Consider the following 27,145-nt stretch of genomic DNA (forward strand, 5'->3'; position numbering starts at 1 on the left):
TGCTCTAATAACTTGGACACTATAAGACCTACCACAACCAAACTTTGCATGGGATAACTTTTCCTCCAGGAGAAGGTTTTAAGGTACTTTTGGACCTGATTGGGGCCAATCTCAACCTGTAAAAATAAAAAATTACTTGCCACGCTGCGCTGCAGGGGCAGCCCCACCCACTCTAGGTCACATGCTGCCTGCAGCCCCCAGCGCAATCCAGGACATCTCAGATGTTTCGCCAAAGAATCAATGCGCACAAAACGGATATCAGACAGTATCAGAAAGGAAAAAACAGTTTCTCAATGAAAGGGCATTGTCTCAATGACTTGATTGCCTGCATACTGCTTCAAAGGCATTTTCACACCAGACTTGAAAGAGAAACCTCTGAACTGTCATTCATGCTTAAATTTGACACTTTACGCCAGGGTCTTAACAAAGACGCTAATTACCTTACCCATTACAAAGATAGCTTCCCCAATTATCACCTCTAATATCATTAGCTCACGGACATTTACCTCCCCCCTGCATCCCTCGTCTGTTCTGAAATTTGATTTGTCCTTTTTATATGTGTTCACTTTTTCTGATTGTATCCCTTTGGTATATATGGTCATGCCTCTATTTTCTTCCACAATTTGATCTGAGGAAGTGGGTCTGGCCCACGAAAGCTCATCACCTAATAAACCATCTTGTTAGTCTTTAAAGTGCTACATAGTCCTGTTTTTTGTTTACGCTATTAAAGAATTCAAGTTTGGAATACGCACAAATGTTTCCTTACTTACCTTTCGTCTCTGTATGTGCTACAGATAATGTGAGAATATGTGTTTATGAAATTAAGAGAAAGATGCAGACATAGTCATTAGGGATGTGAAAGTATAATTATTTAAACGGTTAACTGATAAGCCTGGGTCTATTGGTTACCATTAATGGTTATACACAGGCTACCATCTTGTTCCCGGGAAGCCGGCTGCCACTCCGTGCTTCAGGTGCATGTAACCATGTGCACCGGCTGCCAGCTTGCATTGCTGACTCTGTATCAGAGGCAGTAATGTGGGGTGGCAGCTAGCTTCCTGGAAGAAGGGCTGCAGGTGGGAGCCAGTGTGCACTGGGAGTAGTGTGTGGTGGTAGGTGGTGCACACTGTCTGCCTCCCCATGCTGCTGGCTTTCTATCACAGGCAGCAATGTGGGTTCAGAACCATCACCCTGGGAGCAGGCCTGCAGGCAGGAGCCGGCTTTAAAACAAAGGTAGTAGCGGGCAGCAGCCAGCTCCTGGGGAGCTGAGCCAGTATTACACTGGGAGCTGGCTTAAAAGCCAGCTTTTGTCGTGCACTGCTTCCTGGGGAGCTGGCTGCTGCCCCATGCTGCAGGTATGTGTGACCATGTAAACATTGAGATTTTCAGCATTTACATGGTTCATTACACATTTACCCACTTTTTAATATCCCCAATAGTCATGATGTTGCATACATTGAAATCAATGGGAAAATTGCCCCTGACTTCAATAAAAGAGCAACATAAGACCCATAAAGTATATAGGTAGTTATATTTCTGCAGGAATCCCACTGATATTAGTGAGGGTCTTACTGAACATCCATAAGAGTGTCACGATCTGGTTGTCATGAGGAATAACACTTCAAGATTATTTGTATTGAAGTCAATGTACTATTCAGTATGATTAAGAGTACAAGTGCCCAGTCATATTCTTGGTTGCCATCTTTGGGATGAAATGTAAAATAGAGGTTGAAACTACTTGTCATTCAAGTCTCTTATCTAGAGGCACACTTCACAAATGTAGAAGGAATGATCTTGGTGTCTTAGCCAAATTCAGTTTGAATAATTGCATTATGCCTGTTAGGATTGTCATATATTGGGGTGGGCAGTAAGTGACATGTGGGCCAGATGTGATTTGCCAGGTTTAGCCTCTGGCAAGCTACCAGACACTTTATTTACCTAATAGCCTACCTGAAATTCTGTTTTTATTTAAAGGGATAAGGTAGACCTTTCCTGCCTGAAAATGACAGCCTGGCTATCTTTGATATTTAGAAGTTGCTTCCATTTCATATCTGTGTAGATGTGCTAGCTTGTAGAATACTTTTGGGTCCCCCACAGGCAATTAGTATTGCAGATAGTGAGTGGACTCAATTTAAAAAGGGGGTATGCAGCAAGGTTCAGAGTATGTACTCAAGAGACAAAGGAGTTTTTGATTTCTAGAGCTACTTTTGATATGTTTTACAGTACTATGCAGTAGCACATCGAGACTGTTTTAAAAGAGCACTGCACATGAAGAAGTTCTGGGTTGCATGGGTGTATTAGATCAATTTGAAACCGTGATTCTTGACCATAGGTACATGCATCTCTGGGGATAGGCAGTGGTCTTCCAGGGGAATATGTCAACTCATGTAGATATTAGTCTAGTTCAGTGGTTTTCAAAGAGTGGTCCATGGACCACTAGAGGTCCACTGTCATTTTGCAGGTGGGCCATAGGCTTGCTCCCACGTTGGAGTGCAGAGACTGTGCTGGCACTCCAGCCCCCTTCCTCCCCCACCCACCCAAACACAAGGCTGCAGCACTGGCTTTCCGCTGCAGAGAAGGAAAGCTTTATGGGCTGGATCCAGCTTGCAGGGGAATGCAGTGTCTCCATGTGCTACTGCCTCCTCCCGCTCACCCGGCTGAGGGAACAGCAATGCAGGAAACAGCTCACCTGGAAGTTTTCCCCACAGCTTCCATTGACCAGAATCACAGCCAATGGGAGCAGCATGGGATGGTGCCCAGGAGCGGCAGGAAACATGGAGCCAGATAAGTGCCCCCCTTGCTCCTTCTGCACAGACCCTGCCCCCCACTCCTGCACCCTACCTTCTTCCCAGACTCTCCATCCTCTGCCCACTCCTGCATCCTGCCTCCCGACCAGATCCCACATCCTCATCCCTTCCTGCACTAATTTTATCATCATGGGTGGTTGGCTGGTGGTCCATGGAAAGATCTGTGTTGAGCAGGGTGGCCCGCAGGCCAAAAAGTTTGAGAACCACTAGTCTAGTTTTGTAATAGGCTACATAAAAATCACTAACAAAGTCAGTACAAGCTAAACAATGACTTGTTTATACTGTTCTATATACTATGGGCATGGTGACTCCCAGACAAGATTTCAGGATAGGTTAGAGAGGGTCACAAGTGCAGGGCCAACATTAGGGGGTGATAAGCAGGGGCCTCACAAAGGTAAAATACATGCTGAAGCTCAACCCCACCATGTGGGACTCATGCCATGCGGGGAAAATCAGATTTCAACTTCGCAGCTCAGGTTTATTTTTATGATAGGCCAATTCAGAACTTCAAATCTCATAACAGTTGTGCAATGGTTTGGGTTTGGTTCTCAAGGTTAGGAACTTGAATTTAGGTTGAACTATCATAGCTGACCCACTTCTGTTGTTATTAACATTCAAAAGTTTAATAATGTGACTTTCCAGTTCTTATTATTATTTATCATAATACATTCCAACATTAAGGTCCCAAGCAAGCAAACTCCTAAGCATATGCTTAGTTATAAGGCTATGAGTAATCCTATTGAAATCTGTAGAAGTGCTGAGATGCTTGGACTTAAGCATGTTTAAGTACTCTGCTGCATTAGGGTCTTTAGAAAAACTGAAACAAAATCAGTCAGTTTTAGGGGAACTGCGTTTGTATTCCTTCTCATCGTCACTAGCTCCTGCTGCCTCACCCACCTTCTCACCCCCCACAATCTCATCTCCTCCAGCCCCCCACCTATCCCCTTTATCCCCCTTGACCCATTCTCCTCAACACCCCCTGCACTGCTTCCTTTTCCCTTCCCCATTGTCATAAGCTTCCTTCAGGAGCCTCACATATACCCCAAGCAGGATCAACTATTGAGTTGTGGTAACTGCAGCTGCCAGCCCACTCTCACTTCCTTGCTCCAGGTGCCAACTATGTGGCTCAGCACTCAGTGCCTTTCTAAGGCACATCCCCCCACCCCCCCATCAGATGCACTCAACCCATTGCAGAAATCTGGGAACACGAGGGGCAGGTGACTGTGCGCCCCTCCCCCCATTCCCCATATACCGCCTGTGGTCCCTTTAGAATGGAAAAAAGCAATTAAAATGAAGGAATAAAACTGGAATTTTATTGAAAAGCAATACCAACAAACACTAATATTCCTCAAGAAATAAGTACAGATTTGTATTTTTACCTTCACTTTTAAGTTTCCAAGATTTATCAGTACATCATAATGGAAAAAAATAAAACAAATTCACTGGTTAAAATTCAACCACTGTCAAGATTGGCCAAAATCATTATTATCAGAAAGCTTTGTAATTAAAAAAGAATGAAATTTTTTGACCAAACATTTGACTAGAAAATGCAAATTTGGGTCTAGGGAAATATATCATGAAATAATCTACTTTGCCAAATTCTTTTGTCAGAACAAAACTGAAAAATAATCATGTTGACATTTTCTAAGTTAGTTTGATTTTTTTATTAAAAATTAGTCTTGATTTTTTAAATTAAAATATAAAAACATTTTTTAAATCTCTGAAACAAAACACTCAGTATGGGGTTGACTAAAACGTATTCTTTGGCGACTGCAGATTCATTGAAAAAAAATGTTTTTGGATTAATCTAAAACATATTTTTCAGTGTTTCAGAACTGCCATTGAACACCAAAATTAGTGGTTCACTGAGCTCTATATTTAATGATCTGATTAAAATACATTCATGGTCTCCAATCAGATCCTAGTATACAAATGTGCACATCACAAAAGTCACAAATAAAACAGCACTTACTAGAGCCCTTGTCAATTATAGAGGTTGTGTTAAGAGTCAGTTACTCTCGATTTACAAAGGTGATAAGTCTAGATTAGCATTATAGTTTGGTAGGACAATATGGAAAAGTTTCTTCATTGTGTGTTCTGTACCTGTCCTATATGTACTCAGCTTCATGCTCCAGAAGTCCTGCTGGTGGGGAGGGGCAAATGGGGTGGCAGCAATTAAAAGGGAATTGGGGCTCCCAATCACTGCTGTAGCACCACGGCAGTGGCTGGAGCCCAGAGTGCTGTTCACTGGTCTGTGGGCAGTGCTGAAGGGCTGGCTGGGTGAGGCTAGCTCCCCACCCAACTCCTTCTGCCTGAGACTACACTCCTTCCTGGGGAGCCCAAGGCCCTGTGAAGTCTGTTGACTCCTCTGGTATGCAGCGCAGCATCTTTCACAAGTAAATCATATACAAATTATTAAAACAAAAAAGCCACTATTACATCTGATGGGCTCAAATCTTGCTGTTATAGCTTCAAAACTGAATATTTTACATGTCCTAATTGTGGAGTGATTATTTGCTTTAATACAAAAAAATTACAATAATAAAATTAATGATGGCTTTACAAAATCATATATAGATCAGGTTTTTCTTCTTGATTTTTGGCTTTCCTGCAAGATGTATTTCAGAACAAATTGAAACTTTGTGAATTCTCATGCTAGTATTTGGTTCACTGAAGATATACCAGGGTGTATCATTATGGTATCACTGTTTCTATAGGTTGTAACTTTCAAGTGAGCTTTCTGGTTTTAAATTAATGTATACTACAAGAATTTTTTAAAAATTGGACATCTTTTCTTTTTTTCTATGTTCAGTTCTCTCAATGCCCAATGAGTAGGGATATTCAACCAATTTTCAACATGTACAGAACTGAAAGTTTTATTTTTGCTTTTCATTTCATTTGTAGTTTGCTCATTCTGTTTTTTAAAAAATATAAATGTATAAACCATTTGATCTGTGAGTATTCTGAAGAGAAGGATGCAGTTACTTGTGCACTCATTAGGATAGAGCAGGGATGGGGAACCTAAGGCCTTGGCTTCTCTGGTTCTGGCCTTTGAGACTCGGGGGTCCCTGCTACTTCAGTATTGGGGAGCCTGTGCTGGTGCTCCAGCCCCCCTGCCATCCTGCTACAGGGCTGGAGCACACAAAATCTACTAGCCTGGCCCCCCTAACCTCTGGGGTACAAAGGGAATCTGGGGGAGTACCTACCCTTCTCAGCCAGGGAGGGGTCTCTATGGGTCAGCAGCCCCCAAAAAAGGCTCCCCATCCCTGGGATAGAGTGTGGAAACAGAGGAAAAAGATAGTGTGACCTGTTAATTTATGGATATAACTGTATGACTGTCTGCCAATGTTAGCATTATTTATATACATTCTGAAAAGAAGATTAGCACAATAGCTACTATAAAATATATAATTTAAATATGTTAAAATATTAAAGAAAAAAAGCTAATGTTGAGCCTTTAAGTAAAACTTAAAATGTTAAGAATCACGTTCTTTTTAAAAACAACAAATGCTCTGGTAGCAATTTAAAGACTAACAAAACATGTAGATGGTATCATGAGATTTCGTGGGCACAGCCCACTTCTTCAGATGTAAAAGTGGTTTGTGCCCACGAAAGCTCATGATACCATCAACATGTTTTGTTAGTCTTTAAAGTGCTACCAGACTATTTGTTGTTTAAGTTTTTCCTGTTACAGACTAACTCAGCTATCCCTCTGAAGCTTTCATTCTTTCTAAAGAATATATGTTTTAAATTGTTATGGAAGAAAGCCCCGCTTACTATGCAGATGCATTAGCTCCTGCCCCATCTTCTACCCTGTTACACAGCTAGCACTAACAATATATATATATTGTTAGTAACTGATGGATGCCACAGTGGCACACATCTGAACAAGTACACATGACATCAGTATTGGTGCACAAGACAAAACTCACTCTGCTTACGGATGGAAAATCTTAGAGGAAACACTGCTGGGGACCCAATTTTTTATAGGTGTAGTGAGCAGTCGCATTAATGTTTGATTCAACTTTAGTCCAGCTTCTCATTTGAGTAAAACTACTTGCGTATTAAGCCCTTTATTTTAGAGTTTAAAACAAAATTCAGGGCTAGCCAGCATTCTGTCCTACCAGATTGAAGATTCAAGTTCTATTCTTAGTCTAGCTCCCTCATTCTATGAGTCATCAAAGCTAATTTAACTTCATAAAATAAATTTACTCTGCACACATTAAATGCATAAGCCTAGTTTTAATCTTGAATTGGGATATATAGTATGCACTTCACATTTAATATTTTATTAATATTTGGATAACATCATTGGTGAGTAACAACGAATAGCCTTGCAGCACCTTAAAGACTAACAAAACATGTAGATGGTATCATGAGCTTTCATGGGCACAACCCACTTCTTCAGATGTAAAAGTGGTTTGTGCCCATGAAAGCTCATGATACTATCGACATGTTTTGTTAGTTTTCAGGTTTTTCCAGTTACAGACTAACTCGGCTACCCCTCTAAAACATTGGTAAGTGTCATATTTTAGTCATAGCAAAAGACATCGTTTCTGTGATGGGGTATTCTATTACAAATAAATGTTTTTAGAAAATATAAATACACATTAATTTTTTCAAAACCTATGTTATTGGCATTGAACAGTAAACAGAACTGACAAAAAATTGCTCATTTCATGTCCTCCTATGTCCACAATAGCTTAATTTGTGTTTACAGTTTTTGTAACTTTTTTTTTGTTCTGAATTTCTTATACTTGTTGAGATTCTGGTATATGTGTATGGTTTTAAATTATTAGATTTGTGAATAGAATAAATAAATAAATCCTGGATAATTGATTTCCCCCCCTCTCATTACCCCCTGCCTCAAAATGTTAATTACTTATTTTCCTGTATTTTCACTACTTTTTTCTCAATTAAGATTAGTTTTAACATTAACATTGAAAACATAATGAAGGTTCTGGAAGGCTTGTTAAAGAACTTCAAAATCAATAATTAAATATTCTAATTTTGCTTAATAAACAAAACAAAGCAATTTTTTTCATTAATGATCTAATAATTGACTTTGTTATCTTCTATATAAGCCATATTCATATTATTAAACATTTTGCTGAAATGCAAAATGCAGTTAAGATGTTGATTTCTTTGAAACCTGCTAAAATATTTTTTTCAAAGACCGATTTTATAAAGTCTTTAATACATCAGTTTCATAGTTGGTTGAATTAGTAGTGCTAATAAATGTATGCCAAGTATTTGTGTGTGTAAAGCTTCTTGCACACACATTAAGGTCACATTTCAAAAATTTGCCCATGAAAGAAAGTGCTATATATTAAATGAATCTTTAAATGAAGGTTTCAAACTTCCAATATATTTGTAATGATAAAAATTAAGCTCTTTCTCACCATAAATCATTTTTAATTTAAGCAGATGAAGTATGACTAAAAAAAGGAAGGAAAAGAGGGACGAAATGGCTTCAAGAAAAGCCTGTTACAAGTTCAATATTGTTGTAGATATGTGTACACATTAACATCCAGTGTCAATTCTTTAGATTATAGATTGCTTGTCTTTCTGATGTCGATCATATTTAAGAAATCAGATAAGAGATACTTTGTTTAAAAAGCTTGACTTGTGGGTAATGGTAGTCGCAGTATCATGACGAGACTGCCCAGGTTTCATTTCTGAAATACTATCACTCACACTTGAGTCTGCATGATGTCGTCTACAAATAAGCTGGAATACAGTCTTACGAACACTGCTTGACATTAGGAAATACATAACTGGATCTAAACAGCTGTTGAAAGCTGAAAATACAAGCATAATCTCATTGCATTTGTGAATTATCTCCTTCCAGTAACAAGATGTGTGTTGTAATTGTGATGTAATGTAGATAAATCGGAATATATGATAGGGAACAAAACACAGTGTGAAAATAATAAGTACAATGAAGGAATTCCTTGCGGTGGTACTGTACTTTCCAGCATTGGGAAAATCTGATCTTTTCTTGGAAATTTTCAGAAGGTTCTCTGCAATTTTAACATATGAGAGTACTAGTAGAAAGAAAACTATCCAAAAGATTGTAACAAGAACATAGTTTAAAATTGCTTCCATTTTTTCATTACGTTTATCTCTGTAGTGGAAGCACATAGTAGAATTGTATTCCTCCCTTTTAGCAGATTGAGCAACTGTCATTATGAATCCTATTACGGAAAATGTCCACAATATGCAACAGATATATTTGCTTCGTGCAGCTGTTAACATTTTTGGACGTCCTATAGACTTGTTCATTTTTACATAACGATCCATGCTAATTAATCCCAGCAGTATGATGCTAATGTACATGTTCATATAAAATAGGGTTCCTACAATCTTGCAGAAAATCAATCCCAACATCCATGTGTTTTTGTTAATATGATATAGTATACGGAAAGGGAGGCAGAAGATGAGTAGAAGGTCTGCAATGGCTACATTAAGCAGGTATATCTGGATAGAATTTCTTTTGTGATTAATGCACAAAAAAGCAAACAAAGCTATAATATTGCCAGCCAATCCAGTGATGAAAATAATGGAGTAAGAAATGATGAAAAGAAGAGATACCGAGTCTTCATTTATGGAACAGAGAGTAGCATTTGTTGTTTTTGAAGAGAAGTTGCTGATTAGCTCAGTTTGATTACTCCAGAAGGCTTTCTTGTATGGAGAAAAGTTCAAGAACTCAGGTGATGTTGCCTCCATCTTCTGTTGCTGCTTTCTTACACTGTCCTATAAGTGTATAAAGGGAAATGCTTAAGAATTCTTCATTGTGATATTAATTTTGTATATTAACTTACTTTGCCAAAGGCATGGTCATAAATTAATTATAGATGTTTAAAGGCAGCAACAGTAATATTAAATATAAATAATAATAGCAAATACAAATATCTATACTGTTTACCAACCATCAGAATCAGTTGGGCAGAAGAACTTTCAACCACATTTCAAAAGTTTTGAGGCACTTATTTTGCAACTTCTTTTTCACTCTTCCACTGAGTGTGCTAAAGCAGATGCTGAAACAAAACTCATGCAAAAATTCATTTATAGTTATGTTATAATTATTTTTTAAAATCAAACTCTTTTTGTATGTTTGGTTTAAAAAAAACCTTTCTGCAAGGGAGAGCTAGGATAGATTATACCTATAAATATATACAAAAATTTAAAATATATTTCTTCCATGGAGTACTTTCACACTATCTCTGCCTTTCACACCAACTTTATCTTTGTTTGTTGTGGACAGGAAGCCACAATAAGACCAAAAGGCAGAGCCTCAGCCTTGACTTCACATTAGTGTTAATAAGATATTTTTAATAGAAATGTCTAAAATTAATTTTTGTGAAAGGGTAAAACAACAGTAAAAATAATAGAGAATGATATAACCTTGATTAAATAAGTACTTGATTAACTTCTGCATTTTTGTACTTGATTTGTATATGTATTTAAATATTCAGTCTATTTCACTAATGGTATTAGTTAGTCTATCTCTTCAGACATGTCTCAAATTAATTTGATTTCTACTGGATTCTTTTATTTTGGTTTTGTTGCATCAGAGCAACTATCTAAATACAGAAATTAAAAGACAGAGTAACTCAGAGAGTAACTGACAGCTTCATTGAATTTAGGGTTTTTTTCCAAGCCAGATCTTTGGTGTTGATAGGTCACAGTTTTACATTTTTTATACTCTTCTAACTCTAGCAGAACATCAAATTTTGGGAGGCAGGAAGGAGGGGAAGTATCACAAATTCCAGCTTACAGCAACCTTCATCTAGGTATTAACTCTTGAAAATAGAGTGTGTAATTAAATGTGGGATACAATTTTAACAGTGCAGATGGCAATAATGTAATACAGAGGGGGAAGTCTGAATATTGCTAATACCATGAATAAAAATATACAATTGAAAGATTCAGAATAATTCAATGGAAGATCTAAAATATTTTGGTATACCCTGTTAACTGCTCTTAAAACAATAGCAATATAGTGAAAATTACTTCACCCTATGTAAATAATCCTTTACAGATTGTCATGTTATCATTATGTGTACACTATTGACATACAGCATTACTTAAGCCAGAAACTATTGTAAAAGAAGTAGGTTTGATCTAAAAGAGAGCATGTTTATTTCAATTGTACTTTTTAAGACTATCTTTCACTTTGCTAATTAATCACTACCTGTGAGAGGGGAAACCTTGATGCTATGATTTTATATAGTTAGTTTTTAGGCAAAATAGATAAGTGAATATTAAGCAAGTTGTATAAATATTACAAAGTTCTTCTCATATCAGGTAGCAAATCAGACATAATTTACTTAAAATTTGAGGCTTGTAACTAAATGTTTTAAATTCCTGAATGGTCCGTAATACCTTTATAGTTATACTACATCTAAAATTGGATTTAGAATATCTTTAATTAAAAGGGAAATACTCACATTCTGGTTCCTAGGTACCTCTTCTGCTGACTGTTTTCTAAAACACTTTTAAAGGAAAGAGGAACATAATGTGCATCTTACTAGAAAGATATAGAAAAAGCCCTGTCAGCTAGATAAACTTCCTGTTTTTGCTTGCTGTGATGATGCCTCCGACTGGTTTTGGAGGGGTGTTATTTTTTGTGAGGTGCGCAGGGTACATTTTTGCAGCTTACAAAATTGAGCCTCTGTTTAAACTAGTAGGGTAGGAGGTTTTTTCTAAATCAGTTTTTTCTGTCTCTAGTGTTCAGTACAAGAGTAATTGGACATTTTGACTTCTGTCTAGAAACTTTTGGTGGCTTCCTTTTGGAGATATAATTAAGGTGATATTGGCTTGCATATATCTGCCTCCAAAATTCTAATTTTATGTAAAACAATTTATTGGCTGTATCAAACATTCAGGTTCTCTGCCAGTGATGTCTCCTTTTTGCTACTCCAATGCCCAAAAGACTGAAATTGTCATTTAACAAGCTATCTGAAGATTCTTCCAACACATAGTTTGTGAAGCCAAGGGTAAAAGAGCATGTCTGTAGTAACATTGCACTCCAGCAATCCACAGCTGCTAGGGCACCCTCTTGGGACCATGGGCAGCCAGACACAACTTAGAGCAGCATCAGGGATGTTCTGAAGTGTTTTGTGGCCTTCACTAACTCCAGAACTAGGATACCATAAAAGCAGTACAAAGCCTCATTTGATTTAATGAGTATTTTTAGTGGCAAAGAAGATTGTTGTGAATAAGTTATAATACTTTTATACTGCTTCTTGACAAAGCCAAAGAATTAGAGAGCATTAAGAGCATATTTATACATCTTTTTTTGTCATATAGTAAAATATAGACATACATTCCATGGATAGGGGAATGTAGGGTGATATTCCCTAGAGAAGAATTATTGACTAGAGTATGGAAGAAAGTGATTTCTACCATGAAGTTTTCTTTTAATATGATCCTGAATTTACAAATTTTCATGCAAAAGAAATTGTTGAGTTTCAGAGAGAGCCTCTAATATAAAAAAAAATCCATTTACAGTACAAGCTATGTTATCCGGCACTTTAATATCCAGAAAACTCAGTTAACCAACATCTGTCATATATGGTAATACAATTCCTCCTTCAATTAATCTGAAAAATTCCAATAGCTATACAACTGCATTTTTCAAGATTTTTCAGTTGCTTGTGGAACTCAAATTTGTAAATTTGCAGCAATAAAGTTTGTCATGCGTCTGTGTATAATACCTTTATCGAATATTATCTGATCCATCATGCAGCTATGACAAGTGTACAGTAAAAATTCACGAACTGGCACATTTGATTAACCAGCAACCACCATTCTCAAGGAATGCTGAATAACAAGCTTGTACTGTAATTAGTCTTATGTGTTTCTGGCCAATGTAGATTCTTCCAGAGTTGCACTCATCCATAGTGTATTCATTCTTGCTTGTTGGGAGGTTGTGTAGAAACTCCTCCAAATTCAAGAGGTCAAGTTCTTTGTAACCTTGGAAGATGGTAGATAAAATACTCCATAGTTAGTTTATTAAAAGGTAGCTGTAGCGGTATAAGTGACCATATAATAAACCATCCTCTTATTCAACAAATCTGCTCCATGTGTGCCAAAGATTTAAGCAGATTCCTGGCAGTGACATTAACATTAATTAAGCCTGTCAGTTATTTATTATACAAGTTCCATCCTTTTCCAGAAGTTTGGAACTAGAGGAAAAAATCCCAGTACATATGGCAGTATATTCCTTTTTCCTGGAAATCCCAAAATCACCCATGGAGATGGGAAGGGATAAGAGACCTTGCACATAAATAGCTTTGTTTTTCAATTTCCACAGTAAATTATTCTCCCAAAAGCATATGTAGTTTTTACATTGATCCATTGAAAAACGCCGTCCTTAATTTGATTGATTTTGACCTTTGTGAGCAATACAAAAAATGCCCCAAGGGTTCATGATCCACGTGACGCAATTTATACCCCTGCAGAAATTCTGAACCAAAAAATTAAAATTTTGCATACTATATTTAACTATTCAACATATTTTATTTTTCAAAATAACGCTATGTAATCGCACCAGCTTCAATTTAGGTAATTTATTTCAAAAGGCCTGTTAGCAAGTAGGGATATGAATAGTTACCCAGTTAACTGGTAAGCATCACCCATACTGCAGATGCTTACTGTTTACAGTAAATCATCAGGGGCTGAAGCGACCCCCCGCCCGGGTCCACCACAGGCAGAGGGCACTCCAGCCTGGTCAGAGCAGCCCCATTCTGCAGTGGGCCTAGCCTGGATGCACCACGGGCACAGGTACTCCAGCTGGGCTGTAGCAGTCCCCACCCATGACAGGCCAAACCCAACACACTGGTGACAGAAGCCTTTGTGTGTGTATATATGTTTAATTTGTAAAATATAACGTTAGCCAGTTAACTAATTAAACAGGATTTTACACTCCTATTAGCAGCTATGCCATCCCCCAATACAGGCACACACAAAAAATCCCCCAGGCATAGAGTTTAAAAAAAAAACCCTACAACAACCAAGTTCCTGATTCTCTACTCTTTCTCTCCCTCCCAAAGTCCAGACAGGGAACCAGACAGCTGACCCTCTATCCTCCAGAGCTTATGTGCAGCACTCCCCTTGCTAGCCCAGACACTTGCAGCCCCTACTCTTCCAGAACTTAGGGATCCAAAGGGAGAAATAGCTTAATGTGGATTCTAGGCTTATATGGCGCTCCCTGCCTGCTGCTTCCTTCCAAGTGGTGACAGTCAGCTTCCAGAAACACTAAGTTGCCCCTTAGTAGTGACCAGCAGCTCTGTAGGCCATCTGGGAGCAGGAGCAGGGGCGGGAGGGGAAAGATTCTGTGCAGCACATTAAGTCTGTGCACATTGTGCATAGCAGAATCACCACAAGAGTATACTTAACTAGATTTTTTTAAATACTGGCTGATGTTCCATATCAGGTCATATATTGATACATAAAGACTCCTTACCCTCCTGCTCCAAAATAGGTTAATATTAATTCCTGTATTACTATTAATTCCATCTTAGTATTACTGATGGCATGAATTGTGAAAGAGTAGAAGCACAAACAACCTCAGGGGATCTATGTTAACACCTCAGTTAGTTTTGTTTGTATTTTCCTCTTCCCTCCCCCTCCTCCTCCCCAAATGCCACTGCTGCTAGATGTCTCATACAGGGAGCTTGCTTCCCTTTTGCATATAGGAATTTGTGCTGGTTATGTTGGGATGGGCTTGAACTCCAAAAGAAGCTTTGTCAATTATGTGAAACATAAGGTGTCCCAGGCAATGTGTCTGACAGATGAGATGTTTCTGCTGGAAAACTGAAACCACATCCTATTGGAAAAGTTGGCAGGCTTTCCTGAAATTCTTTGTGACTTTAGGCTGTGTTCAAAAAGATGCCAAAGTGGACTACATTCGACAAATACTTAAGCTTCTTTTTATATATTACAAAGGTAATTTCATTTCTTCAAGCAGGTTGGATATTTATGATGATATAATCATGTCTCCTGGATTTTCTCTTTTCAGCCACACTGCGTGCTACTTGCTTCAAAGGAGAATTCAGCGCCTGTAAAGCTTGGTGGTTTTGGGGTAGCTATTCAGTTAGGGGAGTCTGGACTAGTAGCTGGAGGTAAGATTTTTTTTCCTTCAAAACCTTAAGCTACTTTGGGGGGAGGGGAGAGATTGTGCTATAGCATTAAAAATGTACATTCCCAAGAGGAGTGTGCCCTATGAAATAAAAATTCTGCAACATTTTTGTATGCAACTCATGCATTAAAGGTTTTATGAACTTTATAAACACATACTTGATCAGTCTAAATTGATAAATCATTAATAGTTATCTGTATTTTAGTATGTATAAATACAAAGAGAATTTCCCTTAAAAATTAGTGCTGTTAAATTGTTATGATCAAAGTACAGCTGAAAAATCCACAAATTCTTCCTTTTCGGTACGATCCTTTCATTACAGTCGGCATGCAAAACAAAACTGACATTGATTGAAATTAAATTAAAAATACTGAAAGTACGCTTATTAAGTTTGCAGATGATACCAAGCTGGGAGGGGTTGCGACTGCTCTGGAGGATAGGGCCATAATTCAAAATGATCTGGACAAATTGGAGAAATGATCTGAGGTGTAAACAGGATGAAGTTTAATAAAGACAAATGCAAAGTGCTCCACTTAAGAAGGAACAATCAGTTTCACACATACAGAATGGGAAGCGACTCTCTAGGAAGGAGTACGGCAGAAAAAGGATCTAGGGGTTATAGTGGACCACAAGTTAAATATGAGTCAGCAGTGTGATGCTGTTGCAAAAAAAGCAAACATGATTCTGGAATGCATTTAACAGGTGTGTTGTGAGCAAGACACGAGAAGCCATTCTTCTGCTCTACTCTGCACTGGTTAGGCCTAAGTTGGAGTATTGTGTCCAGTTCTGGGCACTGCGTTTCAAGAAAGATGTGGAGAAATTGGAGAGGGTCCAGAGAAGAGCAACAAGAATGGTTAAAGGTCTAGAGAATATGACCTATGAAGGAAGACTGAAAGAATTGGGTTTGTTTAGTTTAGAAAAGAAAAGATAGAGGGGGACATGATAGCAGTTTTCAGGTATCTAAAAAGGTGTCATAAGGAGGAGGGAGAAAACTTGTTCATGTTGGCCTCTGAGGATAGAACAAGAAGCAATAGGCTTAAACTTCAGCAAGGGAGGTTTAGGTTGGACATTAGGAAAAAGTTCTGAACTGTCAGGGTGGTCAAACACTGGAATAAATTGCCCTGGGAGGTTGTGGAATCTCCATCTGTGGAGATATTTAAGAGTAGGTTAGATAAATGTCTATCAGGCATGGTCTAGACAGTATTTGGTCCTGCCATGAGGGCAGAGGACTGGACTTGATGACCTCTTGAGGTCCCTTCCAGTCCTAGTATTCTGTGATTCTAAGGATTAACTATAGCAACTTTAATGATGCTCTCTTGTGTGTAGGTGTTGTAAAACCTATGCTTTCCTACAACATAATGTTGTCACATGAGTTATAACCTGTGAATTATTTATAAATTATAATGCTGTCGTATGGGTATTGTATAAAGAGTCTGTTTCTTGATAGATAAATATATATACATACATATATATAGTCACTGACAGATTGTTTACATTTTTCTGTGAATTTTATTTCCTCTAGCTACCTTCCATATTGTTCCAGACAATAGGGTTATGCGATATTCAGCCTGCACAGATGAAGACCCAGTCAGTTTTCTGATGACTTCATTGCCAGGGGTAGGGGATTGGTGCCAAGGATTTCATTTGGTTTCATGAGTTTTCTACAACAGGGAAACAGTTACCCTTCACCTACCTCTATGCCTTCTTAAAGTGTGTCCTCAACTTCCTGTCCTCTAATGCCTTGAATGGATCTGTTGCAATCTGTCTTCTGTACGCTCCACTGAAACCTCTCTAAGGACACCAACAATCTTCAGTCACTTCTGGATGCGTCTGAGATCCTTCTGAGCCATTGCTTATGACTAATATGATTATTTCCTTCTACTCCATTAGCTTTTTGCCTCTATATATTTTTAATATCTTTTGTGCTATCTTGGTTTTTCCCCTTTTCAGCAGCTTCTTCTGCATCTCCTTTTATTGCCCTTTCTCAGTGATATTTCTTGAGCTTCTAGTTTTAATTCTTTCCTTTGCCTCTTCTGTCATGAGATGACTTTATCCGCTCTTTTTGTTTCAGCTGCCATCACAGTGCTGCTGCTTTTACACGTCTGACTCCTTCAGATGTCTTCTCCTGGATGTCCTACCATTATACCAAGCTCCACCTGAAAAAAAAATTCTCCTAGCGGTTCTTTTGCCCTTCCCTTTTCTATCACCATAAGCTTCTGTGACATCATTTATTATTCCACCTCCTATGCTACTGTTGCTTTTAAATCCTGTTTGTGGCTGTTTTGAAGCTTCTCTAAAATCTCTCCTTTCTTTTTCATCCCTATTGTGAAAAATCTTCCTCTATCTCTTGGTCATCTTTTGTCACAGCTAGCCTTTTGCTGGCATCCTCTCAGCATCAGTTGCAAATTCAATCTGCTTCTCCCCTTCTTCACGTTCCAAAGCCCTATAAAACTTTACTCCACATATATGTAGAGAGAGTATTAAATCGTATTGTACAATTCTTCCTGAGTTTTGCTACTTAAGAGACTCCTAATCTTTCTCCTGTCATCTTCATGCCCTCTTCCATCCTGTTCCTTATTCTTGGAACAACGTTCCTCACATCTGACAAACATCTTTTTCCTCCTCCAGAAATCTTTCCTAATCATACTTTTTTTACAAAACTTTGGAGGAATGAATGCTGCAAGAAATAGTCTTTCAACCTTATGTCATCCACTGTGATATACAGGTCTAAAGTGTGTTAGAAGGAGACTTTAATCTCCTGGGAGCAGCTTATCTACCAGCATATTCAAAATTTATTGTGCTGTCAGTACCGAACAATAACCTCTATTTGTTCTAGTTTTATGTACCGTAAATAAGTTCTCTTTCGAAACTTGAAAAAAGTTTCATTCATCACTCTTCATCTGTCAGGAATCTTTTGTGAGAATTATGGGGACTGGAGTCTTAATGGAAAAACAGGGAATTAGCAGCAGCATATCAGTAGTTTCAACTGTTTTGCAGTCACAGATACTATTTTGAAATAGAAAGTTGCAGTTTGAGTTCAACACGCTAACTCTGCTTCATGTATACAGTTAAAAATTATTTTTCTCCTCAGATGTAGCATGCTATATATGTACTGACTTTTCAGCCAAAGTTTCTGAAGAATTGTTAGCTCATGTTCCTGGCCTGTAGTGGCCTTCAGTAGACCTTAAAAATTTGCAGTAGAAGAATTGCTGCAGATGCTAGGTGCACACTAACATTCATAGGTCCGCAGGGGAACAGCAGAAACTAGGTACCATATACACTTCATGCTTGTCTACATAGGGAAATTTACTGACAGAACTATGTTGTTACAGTTATACTGCTATAATTATACCAATATAACCCCTCAGGTGTACATTCTTATTCTGGAATAAGAATGCCTTTTTCCAGTTTACTTTATTACTGTGAAAGTGGTATATGGTAAATTGTTATAACTGTAATGGTGTAAACTATGCTAAGTATCAATAAATACAGCCATCTAATTATACTGGTGTAGTTCTGCCAGTAAACTTTCCCATATAGACAAGCTGTGGTTCAAAAGCCCCTCTGTTTACATGTGGATCCATATTTTTGCAATAATTTCTCCAACATATCTGTACGTATATACATATAAGTTCTTCAGATTTATTTTTTCTTGATTTCCACATGAATGTGCATGTTTACTTTACCTTTTATACTTTAGTAAGGCCTTGAAGCTATACCGAGACACCAAAAATAACTTTTTACCACTGTACAGGATTATTTAAAAACGGTTCTGTAATTCTACTGGTCAAGACAGTAAATTTGGTTTCTAGGTATTTGGGATCAGACTATGGTTTCAGTCTCACAAAATCTTCTACTTCTTAATCTAGAGTTCCTTTTGCTTTATTTGGAGGCACCGTATCCAGCTAATTCATCCTTTCACACTGACAAAGGGTCATTATCATAAAAGTTTGCAAGGACATTGGACAAATGCGTACTGGAGATAATTAAAAAAAGTTTCAAGAATTATGCAATTTATTAGGTTTTCAAGTCACCAGAGTTGATTAAGATTCTGACCATTAAGGACCCACAACAAAATCTTTGACATAGAAGTCATAGATCATTTCGCACTGGGTCCAAATTAAATGTATGATTGAATGAAATGTGTTCCCTTCAGAAAAAAGTATATTGTGTTCTGAATTCATAGGAAACCTTTCACAGGAGTTACCAGTCTCCAGTCACCCTAATTCTCACAGACCTACAATTTTTTCTATTGGTTCTAGTGGTCAAATGTGAGACTTGAGCAAATGGAGTTATTCCTTTGAAGCAGCTACAGTGGCTAATTAAAAATGGAATTTTCTCTGCATAGTGAAGACATATCGATCATCATACTTTGTGACCAGCAGGCTACTTTTATAGAGTAAGATGTCCATCAATATGATAGGAACATATTTACATGGTTACAATATGAGAGAGGAGCCAACTGGAAAATAACAAGTTGATGATTACGTTGATGTAAACACATCCTTGTAGGCTCTGCCTTTTTCTTGGAAAGACGTTCAACATTAGGAGTGTCCATTCTTTGGACATGAATCTGAAATGAATTTCTGTGATGTATGTTTTCAGCAGAGCCACCTGTGGCAATGTGATATGAGGAAGCTACACAATGGATTATCGTGTAGCTTCCTCATATCATTGCTAATGTGCCTTAGAACTGACTAATCTGGAAGGGCCTCCCTTTAATTGAGAGAGCATAAGTCTCCCCATAAATTGAAACTTTGCATTCTTTGCTGAAACAAGCAAAATAAGATAATTTTGGGGCATGGGTATTTGTCAACAGGAGAATGGACAGACTACCTTTGTATTGACACATGATGCTAAAAACTGTTTAATGCAGACAAAGCCTAAATGAAGCAGTCTTCTGGCCCTTCATCATATGTCACTGAACAGTCTTCAGGTGGTAATAACCTTCAGTTACTGATCTGATTTGACTTCATTTTGTACTTCTAGGTCACACTCTAATTTGATCTATGTCACTCATCATAGTCTTCCAGAGCATCCAGTCCCCCTGTATTTTCTTAGTGGTAGGTTATATGATACTTCCAACTGTCATGAAACACTTTGATTAAAAATTAGATCATCTGTGCTCTATTATCATGGACATTACAGGGAATCCATAATTCTGAATTTGATCTCAGTATTGATATTTTAATGTGATCTAAGCCAGTATGTCTTGACTGTGAAGCCCCCAGGTCTTTCAGTGAGTATATGGGGTAAAAGTATAACAGAAAAGAAGCACTGAGTCCTTTAAGTGAGTTTTCACTTAATTTATATATTTTCTCCAAGATTGAACTAGTGGCATTACAAAAAGTAAAGTGGATGGAAGGTAAACATTGTTATTTCTTCACTGGCTATGTAGGTCTTGAAATTCAGTGTTCATCTGGATAATGATTCTGTTCACTCTCTTACTAGGACACAGTCTTCAGGTCCTATTGTGCTATCCCAGCCCAGTATTGATTTAACTCAAGACATAACTGCTAAATATTATAAACGAAGAGAGATTCTCCAGGATCACGTAATATCCTCAAAGATAAAAATGCAACTTCATCTTACTAGAGAATATGATGTGTGTTCTCTGCATAGGATAATACGCAAAAAGTTAATTTTCTTGGTGCTTCACCTGCCAGTATTCTAGAACTCTGACCTGAATAGCAGACTAATAGACTGCCATAAAGTTTCCTGAAGTCCAGACTTAGAATCTGAGATGTCATGAATACTGATGGTTTCCCATCCATATATAATTACATTCTTGGTGGGGCTAACTGCTCTAAATTAACTTTTTAGAAGTCTCAGAATATTTCATTTTCATGAAGGCTAGATTTTTTGCTCTACATTATAATGTTCAAATTATGTGGTGCTCTGTTCTTTACAGTCCTAACTTGTCCTTAGAAAATGTAAACACACAATTCCTTCATTTTTCCCCAAAGTTGTTTCTTTCCGCCTAAATGAGAAGATAGCATGTTAACTCACTGTATGGTCAGAAGCCTACTTAAAACAGATTTTAAGAGGAAAATAAAATTTACTTTGACACTATTGTCTCTGATTGACATTGTTTTACTCGAAAGATACAAGCTGCCAAAAGCTGTGTTCTTCATCTAGGTGGATTTCAGAGTGCATTTTGAAGACCTATGTGGCTAAACAAATGTCTGTTCATGAGTTAATTAAGGATCACTCTACTTCCTCCTTATCAGTTTTGTGGGCAAGGGAGGCCAGTGCATCAGTTGTTGTAACTTCTCTGGATACCACATGGTCTTTGCTTTTATGTGTTTTCTGGACCCTACAATCTAGAAGTCCACAATACATCTTTCAAAATAAGGTTTCTTCAAGCAGTAGTCTTTACTGAAAAATAAAGATACTCTTCAGTATCAAGTCATCTCCCCTTGTACCTGCTTTAAAAGTTTCTATTGTCTGGAATAATGTGGAAAGGAATTAGAGGTAGTAAAATTTGACCTTTCTTTTCTAGGTTGTATGATTCCTTTATTCCTTCCACATTATTCTAGACATCCCACTCTTTTTGGAATTCCTTAATTTAAAAACATATTTCATTTTACTCTTATTGTGAGAGGTCGGATGGTGATGTTTGTTAGTACCTCACATTTTTTTCCTAAAAATTATTTGTTCCAGTTGTTTCCTTATACATCGTTCAGATACTACTGGTGTTGAAAGAATCTCCTACTGATATCTTGGTCATCAGTCCCCTGCCTTAGGGATGACAAAATCTGATTGGGTCTCTATATATACTCTTCTTGTGGAAAGCATAACCCTATTGTCTGGAATAATATGGAAAGTCATAAAAACTAAATGATTAAAGGTAAGACAATTTATCTTTAGCACTTATGAATGGTTTTAGATTGACAATACTAGTGCCTGTAGCTCTCTGTTTATCCACAGAACATACCAAACAAAATTATCCATTGTGCAAGCTTTCTCATATCCCACTGCCAGTGTGCCTCAGAACTGAGTAATCTGAAAGGGTCCCCTCTTGATGGAGAGAGCTGAAGTCTCTCCATCCATTGAAACTCTGCATTCTTTGCTGAAACAGACATAATAAGATAATTTTGGGGTGTGGGTATTTGTCAACAGGAGAATGGACAGACTACCTTTGTATTCACACATGATGCGAAAAGCTGTGTAATGTAACAAAGCCTAAATGAAGCTGTCTACTGGCCCTTCATCATATGTCATTGAACAGTCTTCAGGTGGTAATGACCTTCAGTTACTGATCTGATTTGACTTAGATCAAATTAGAGCAGTGGTCACCAACCAGTAGATTAGGATCTACCAGTCAATCTTGGAGTCTCTGATAGGTGTTCCTGATTGGTTTGACCAAGAGACTTCAGCTGCCCCTCTCCCGACTGCTTTGCACCTCCTGTCCTTTGCTTTGGAGCTGTTCCCCTCAGGATTCCCCTGCTTGCTTGGTGGCGAAGGGGGGGTGCTGATGTAAGGGTGCCCCCTCCCTCTCTGTATCCTATCTCCACAGAGCAGAGAAGGGGGCACAACAGGGCTTGAGATGGAGGGAGTTTGCTGACTGTTTTTGGGAGTGGTGCAGGGCCAGGGCAGGGGTGTGCCTGCTTTAGGCCCTCTGCACCACCACCCAGGAGTCACCTGAGGTAAGCAGCGCCCAGCTGGAGCCCACATCCTGAAACCCAACTCCAGTCGTGGACCCCCTCCCGTACCCCAAAGTCCTGCCCTATTCCCGAGTACCCCTGCATCCACATGCACTCCCAGACTCTGTCTAGATTGCAGGCTTCTTTCAGAAAAAGTTTTTCCAGAAGAGAGATTCTGAAAAATTTCTTCCAAAAGAGAGCGTCCACATAGCCAAAGCACATTGAAAAAGCGATCTGCTTTTCCGAAAGATAGCATCCACACTGAATGGACACTATCTCGCATTTAAGCTGTAATTACTATGGACAGAGTAGCCACCAGGGCATCTGTGCTTTTTGCTCTTAACTCTTCTTTTGAAAAAGTTCTTTCAGAAAAAGGCTTCTTCCTCATAGAAAGAGGTTTACCAATGTTGAAAAAAACCCTCTGTTCTTTTGATCTCTTTTTTCCTGAAAGAATGCGGTTGCACTGTGGACACAAGTGAAGTTTTTCTGAAAAACAGCCATTTTTCCGAAAAACTCTGCAATTTAGACGTACCCCCAGACCCTGCACCTAGAACCCCTGCAGTACCCCAACTGCCTACCCCAAGCTCAGCTCAGAACCCCTCACACTCCAGATCCCTTAATCCAAAACCAGAGCCTGCACCCCAACCCTCTACCCCAGCCTAGTGAAACTGGGGTAGGGAGAGGAATGGAATGAGCAGGGGCAAGACCTTGGAGAACAGGCACAAAGGAGGCGGGGGGCAAGGGTATTTGGGTTTGAGGTAGATCTTGGATTGCTCTTAAATTCAAAAAGTGATCTTGTGCTTAAAAAGGTTGGAGACCACTGAATTAGTGTGTCCTAGAAGTACAAAATTGTTACCCATTATAGTTTTACAGATCATCCAGTCTACCTGTATTATCTTAGTTGTAGGTTATATGTTACTGCCAACTGTCATGGGACACTCTGATTAAAAATATCATCATGGATGTTACAGGGAAGCCATAATTCTGAATTTGATCTCGATATTGATATTCTAAAGTGATGGTTTTGCTAGTTTAATATCTTTTTTCAATAGCGATCCAAAATGCAGTTGCATCATTTTGCCTGAGTAAAAGGATCTCCATAGACTTGGTTGCATTAAATATCAAGTAAGTTATGTGTAGCACAAGTAATGCTTTGTTTCAGGGTCATTTGTATACTGCACTCAGAACTCGTTATGTCCTTTTAAAATTGTTTTTAAAAATTAAAAAACATACTATAATTATTTCCTGGATGAGAGGGTTAAAAAGTACCAAGGTTTTGTTACATTTATATCAGTTCATTGGGAAAAAATGGAGGGGGAAGTTCATTGTATAGCAGAAGGAAGAAAAGGATGTTATCTGTTGTTTATAATGGAACAAGAACTCTGAGAGGCTAGGAGACTGCTTCATTTAGACTTCATCTAATTACACAGCTTTTAGTGATATGGCTATAACCCTACAAGTTAGGCAGTGTAAACAGTAGTTGTCAGCATTTTTGCCAACAAATAACTTCCAATCTCTATGAGCTGCACTTGTTTTGTCAGCAGGAGGAGGCTCCTGCTGATAAAGTACTGTTTATGCCAGCTTTTGGTTGGAAGGAAGAAGCACCTCGGAAGTTGCTCAATTGCCAGTGTAGATAAAGCCTAGAGAGGAAACAAGAAGGTCACTCATATGAAGATTGTTTGATGGGGGGGGAAATCCTTCTAAATTGGAGTATATACAACCAGAATTTTTTATATAAAAATTAGGGATGTAAGCGACTAATTGAATAGTTGACTATTTGATAAGCAAAAGCTTATCGGATAGTCAACATACTAGTTGACTAGTCGCTTCACCTGCTCCCCTTGCTGCATCTATCAGAAAGAGGCACTGGGAGGGATGGGGGGAGGGGCGGAGGGAGTGCTGGGTGGGAGTTTACATACCAATTCCCCCCAGCTCTGGGGGAAGGGGCAGGGGAGCAGCAGCGGCATTCCTATTTTGAAATGTACAAGAGCCCCCAGGGCCAGCGGGGAGTTCACTGACCTCAGGCTCCATGCTGGTGCTTCCACTTTGAAATGTACAAGAGCTCCAGCAGGGGCTCTTGAGCATTTGAAAGATTGAAATGCCACATGGAGCCTGGGGTTAATGGGGGACTCCCCACTGGCCTCGGGCTCCACGCGGCATTTCAATCTTTGAAATGCACAAGAGGTCCTGCTGGAGCTCTTGTACATTTCAACGGCAGAATGCCACACTAGTCCTTATTGACCAATCGAATAATCGATGGAAATCCCATTGACTATTCAATTAGTTAATTCATTGAAATTTAACATCCCTAATAAAAATAGGATATTTGGAAAAGGGTCTTGTTCAATATATATGCAACCCACTTTCTCCAGAGCAATTAAATATCAACAATAGGTATGACATCCCCAGAAAAGAGCTGCAGCGTTTTAACACAAAGAAACCATTGAATTCAGGGGAGGCCTGTATTCTTGCTGACTTGATTTTTTTTTTTTTATCAAATACCATAAGTGTATCAAAGTGTCCTTCACCATTTTATGGCATTCAGCACATAACTAAGGCTATGTTTTAGTCATGGGTATTTTTAGTAAAAGTCATGGACAGTAAGCAAAAATTCATGTTCTGTATCTTGTCCATGACTTATACTATATACCTCTAACTAAAACCTGGGCTTGGAGACATCAGGTGCTATGAGTGGCTGGGGGGGCTGGCAACACATCATCTGGGACTCCTGCAGGTGCTGGGGTGGGATGTGAACCAGAACTCCCATGGTGCTTTTGGACGGAGTGCTGGGGGAAGAGGATCCCTGGCTGGCAGTGTGGCCCCGGACCCATGTGGATGCTCAGGGGTATGGGGAAGCAACTGACAGCATATGGCCTGGGACCAACAACACTGCGGGGGGGGGGGAGGGGAAGGAAGTGCATAGGCTTCATGCAGTGTGGCATTTCAGCTGGTGTGTGAGGGGAAGGGTTGGTAGGCAGCATAGACAAGCAGGCAGCATGTCCCTACAGTTCTTAGGGAGAGGGAAGGCCAGGGGGCTCTTTCATGTGTTGCTCCCTCCACAAGCTCTGGCTCTGCAGCTCCCATTGGCTGAGAACTGCAACCAATGGGAGCAGTGAGGGCAACATGTGGAGGAGTCCCCCTATCTTCCTTTTTCCTAGGAGCTACATGTACATGCCAGCCGCTTATGGAGAGCCCCCTTCAAGATAAGCACGACCCTGAAACTCAACCCCTTGCTCTAGCCCTCAGCCCCCTTCCACATCCAAACCGTTCTGGCTGCAGCCGGTGATGTTGGCTAGAGGGTTGCCTAATATGTCAGGAGCCAGCCACACCAGCTGCTGTAGAAGTCACAGAGGTCACAAAAAGTAATGGAATCTATGACTTCCATGACAAAAATGCAGCCTTACACATAACCTTTGAAGTTTTAACCTAAAAAGGTGTTTTGTGTGATATGCTTTTTTTTCAAAACTGGTTTGCTGACATAGCAGCAACACTGTGAGGCAATGTGGAAGTCCTAAATTTTGAAACATAACCTCATTAGTTTCATTTCCTCTTCTGATGTGAACAAAAACAGTTGAGGCCACATGAGGAAAATGTGTGTGTGCACGCGCACACAATTTTAACTCTGTTACATAAAGTAGGCTAAAATTTCTGTTGTTGTTTTTCTGCCTGACAGCTTAAATGTGACACTCAGGTTGCAGTTTGTTTTGTGTGTGCGTTCTGAAGTACAGGGTGAAATATGTAATCCTATAGGTCCCTAGATTCTTGAAGGCTTTCCAACCAAAATTATTTGCTGAAATGAAGAGCTTTGTTATATGCAGTAGGGGATTTCTTCTGGCTGCTTTTTGCCAGGTTCCTTGTCAGGTCAGCAATGACATGAATAGAGTCAATAGCCAATTTTATGAGCTAGTCATGGATGCTGTCTTTTCTGTCAAGTTCTAAAATTAGTTTATGTAGCTCCCAATTGAGTGGAAATCGGTTTATTCTCCGAGTCAGCACACCATGGATCTGATGCTGACAATTCTTCCTAAGGTAATGTCATCATTCCATTGATGGAGGGACCAGCGCTGGGTCTGTGTAGGGATCCCTTCCTACCCCACTCTCCAGACAAAGGCTATTATCACCAACACAGCCCTCCTAAGCTGCAAAGCACAAATGGGTGAACATGTGACATGGAATATGAACTCTTTGGAGGTTCAGAATATACATCAGAATTCTGGAGCTCTGAGCTGTAAGGCAGGCATGTTGGGCCTCCCATTCATATGTTCCCATCATATTTTCATTATGTTAGACAAGTCAACAACTATTGGTTACATCAACAAACAATGCATGAGGCCAAAAGCTTGAGGAAGAGGGGAAGATTACTTACTGCAATGAGAGGTTCCTCAAGATGCAACTAGAGATTCTTCTATCTGTATTCTGTTTCCTGCACTCCTCCATTCTGCTGCAAATCTGTTGGATTTGTAGTGGTGAAGGAATTGGAGATACAGTCTGTCCCAGCCTTTATGTTGGATGAAAACATGAGTTGAGTCAAGAAGTATGCATGG

The 27,145-nt window shown here is 39.0% G+C and overlaps 2 protein-coding genes across 13 annotated transcripts in view; one reads left to right on the forward strand and one right to left on the reverse strand.

The window, feature by feature from the left end:
- Nucleotides 1–27,145, forward strand: part of CASK (calcium/calmodulin dependent serine protein kinase) — a 363,612-nt gene that overhangs the window by 186,792 nt on the left and 149,675 nt on the right. For 9 of the 10 annotated variants that reach the window (XM_075912872.1, XM_075912888.1, XM_075912881.1 and 6 more), the window contains exon 6: nt 14,836–14,938. In XM_075912872.1, the coding sequence (XP_075768987.1) occupies nt 14,836–14,938 (103 nt within the window). Of the gene's footprint in view, nt 1–14,835; nt 14,939–21,695; nt 21,806–27,145 lie in introns of those variants that run through there. The other variant, XM_075912938.1, reaches the window with a different exon arrangement.
- On the reverse strand, nt 4,099–27,099 carry GPR34 (G protein-coupled receptor 34). 3 transcript variants are annotated; one of them, XM_075912949.1, is made up of 3 exons: nt 11,261–11,354; nt 9,740–9,847; nt 4,099–9,563 (listed from the first exon to the last, which is right to left on the reverse strand). In XM_075912949.1, exons 2-3 carry the CDS (start codon nt 9,740–9,742, stop codon nt 8,400–8,402), a joined length of 1,167 nt encoding a protein of 388 aa, XP_075769064.1. In that variant the 5' UTR covers nt 9,743–9,847; nt 11,261–11,354; the 3' UTR covers nt 4,099–8,399. The 3 variants fall into 3 exon arrangements, with proteins under 3 accessions (XP_075769064.1, XP_025034673.2, XP_006137976.2); XM_025178888.2 differs by lacking the exons at nt 9,740–9,847; nt 11,261–11,354 and adding an exon at nt 26,968–27,099; XM_006137914.4 differs by lacking the exon at nt 9,740–9,847 and having other exon boundaries at nt 11,261–11,395.

Source organism: Pelodiscus sinensis, chromosome 1, assembly GCF_049634645.1.
Source record: "Pelodiscus sinensis isolate JC-2024 chromosome 1, ASM4963464v1, whole genome shotgun sequence".
Lineage (NCBI taxonomy): Eukaryota > Metazoa > Chordata > Testudines > Trionychidae > Pelodiscus > Pelodiscus sinensis.